Source organism: Pteropus alecto, unplaced genomic scaffold, assembly GCF_000325575.1.
Source record: "Pteropus alecto unplaced genomic scaffold, ASM32557v1 scaffold146, whole genome shotgun sequence".
NCBI classification, from domain to species: Eukaryota; Metazoa; Chordata; class Mammalia; order Chiroptera; family Pteropodidae; genus Pteropus; species Pteropus alecto.
This window is the reverse complement of record NW_006442107.1, coordinates 13908513-13909411: the sequence shown is the minus strand read 5'-3', so window position 1 is coordinate 13909411 and position 899 is coordinate 13908513. Positions and strand designations below refer to the sequence as shown.

The 899-nt window shown below is 71.1% G+C and overlaps 1 protein-coding gene across 1 annotated transcript in view; it reads left to right on the top strand.

The window, feature by feature from the left end:
• Positions 1–557: 557 nt before the first annotated feature.
• Positions 558–899, top strand: part of FHOD3 (formin homology 2 domain containing 3) — a 421374-nt gene continuing 421032 nt past the window's right edge. Inside the window, 1 exon segment of the mRNA XM_025038715.1 lies at positions 558–884. Coding sequence (XP_024894483.1) covers positions 720–884 — 165 coding nt within the window. The 5' untranslated portion in view covers positions 558–719.

Below are 899 nucleotides of genomic sequence, written 5' to 3'. Positions count from 1 at the left end.
TTCCCCCCTGCATCCTCTTCCTTCTTAGCTTCCTTTTCCCCAAGGGAAACCTTGCCTGGGCTCCAGGTGCGGCCAATACCTCCCTTGCTGCCTGGGGCTGGCTCCTTCACCTCCCGGTGCCTAGCTGAGGTTTTCCAAATCCCGGCAGTAGGAGCCCGCCACCTCTGCCTTCGTCTGGAAAGGGTTAAGCCCTCTCCCAGATGGGAAGACGCCAAAGGGCAGCCATGTACCCCGCACCCTGGTTTCCGGAGCTCAGAGCTGTGTAGCGCGGCCGAGGCTCCCGGAGCGGCGGGGCGCAAGTGCAGCTGGCGGCCCAAGTGGCGTCCAAGAGCCAGAGTCAGCCCGCCGGACCCTGGTCCCCGACCCGCTGCCACCGCCAGCGGACCTGGCGCAGGACTGTGGATGCCGCCCGAGCCATTCTCCCCTTCCCATTCCCGGCGGTGAGTCAGGTGGGTCCCGGTAGCCTGGCCGGGAGCAAGGGGGACGGAGAAGGGGAGGAGCCGGAGCAGAAGAGGACCGAGGGGGCCCGCCCCCCCCGGCACCGCCTCCGCCCCGCCCCCGGCGGCCGTAGCCCCGGCTGCAACCCGGCGCGCCGGAGCCTGTGAGCCCGCGAGCCAGAGAGCGGCGGCCGCGGCCTCCCCTGCGCGCCGTGACCCCGGCGCCCCAGCCCGCGGCCCTGCCAATCCCGGGGCCCGCGCCCCCAGGGGCAGGGATGCATCATGGCCACGCTGGCTTGCAGGGTGCAGTTCTTGGACGACACAGACCCTTTCAACAGCACCAACTTCCCCGAGCCCAGCCGGCCGCCGCTGTTCACGTTCCGCGAGGACCTCGCTCTCGGCACCCAGCTGGCCGGGGTCCACCGGCTGCTGCGGGCGCCACACAAGGTACGCGGCGAGGCG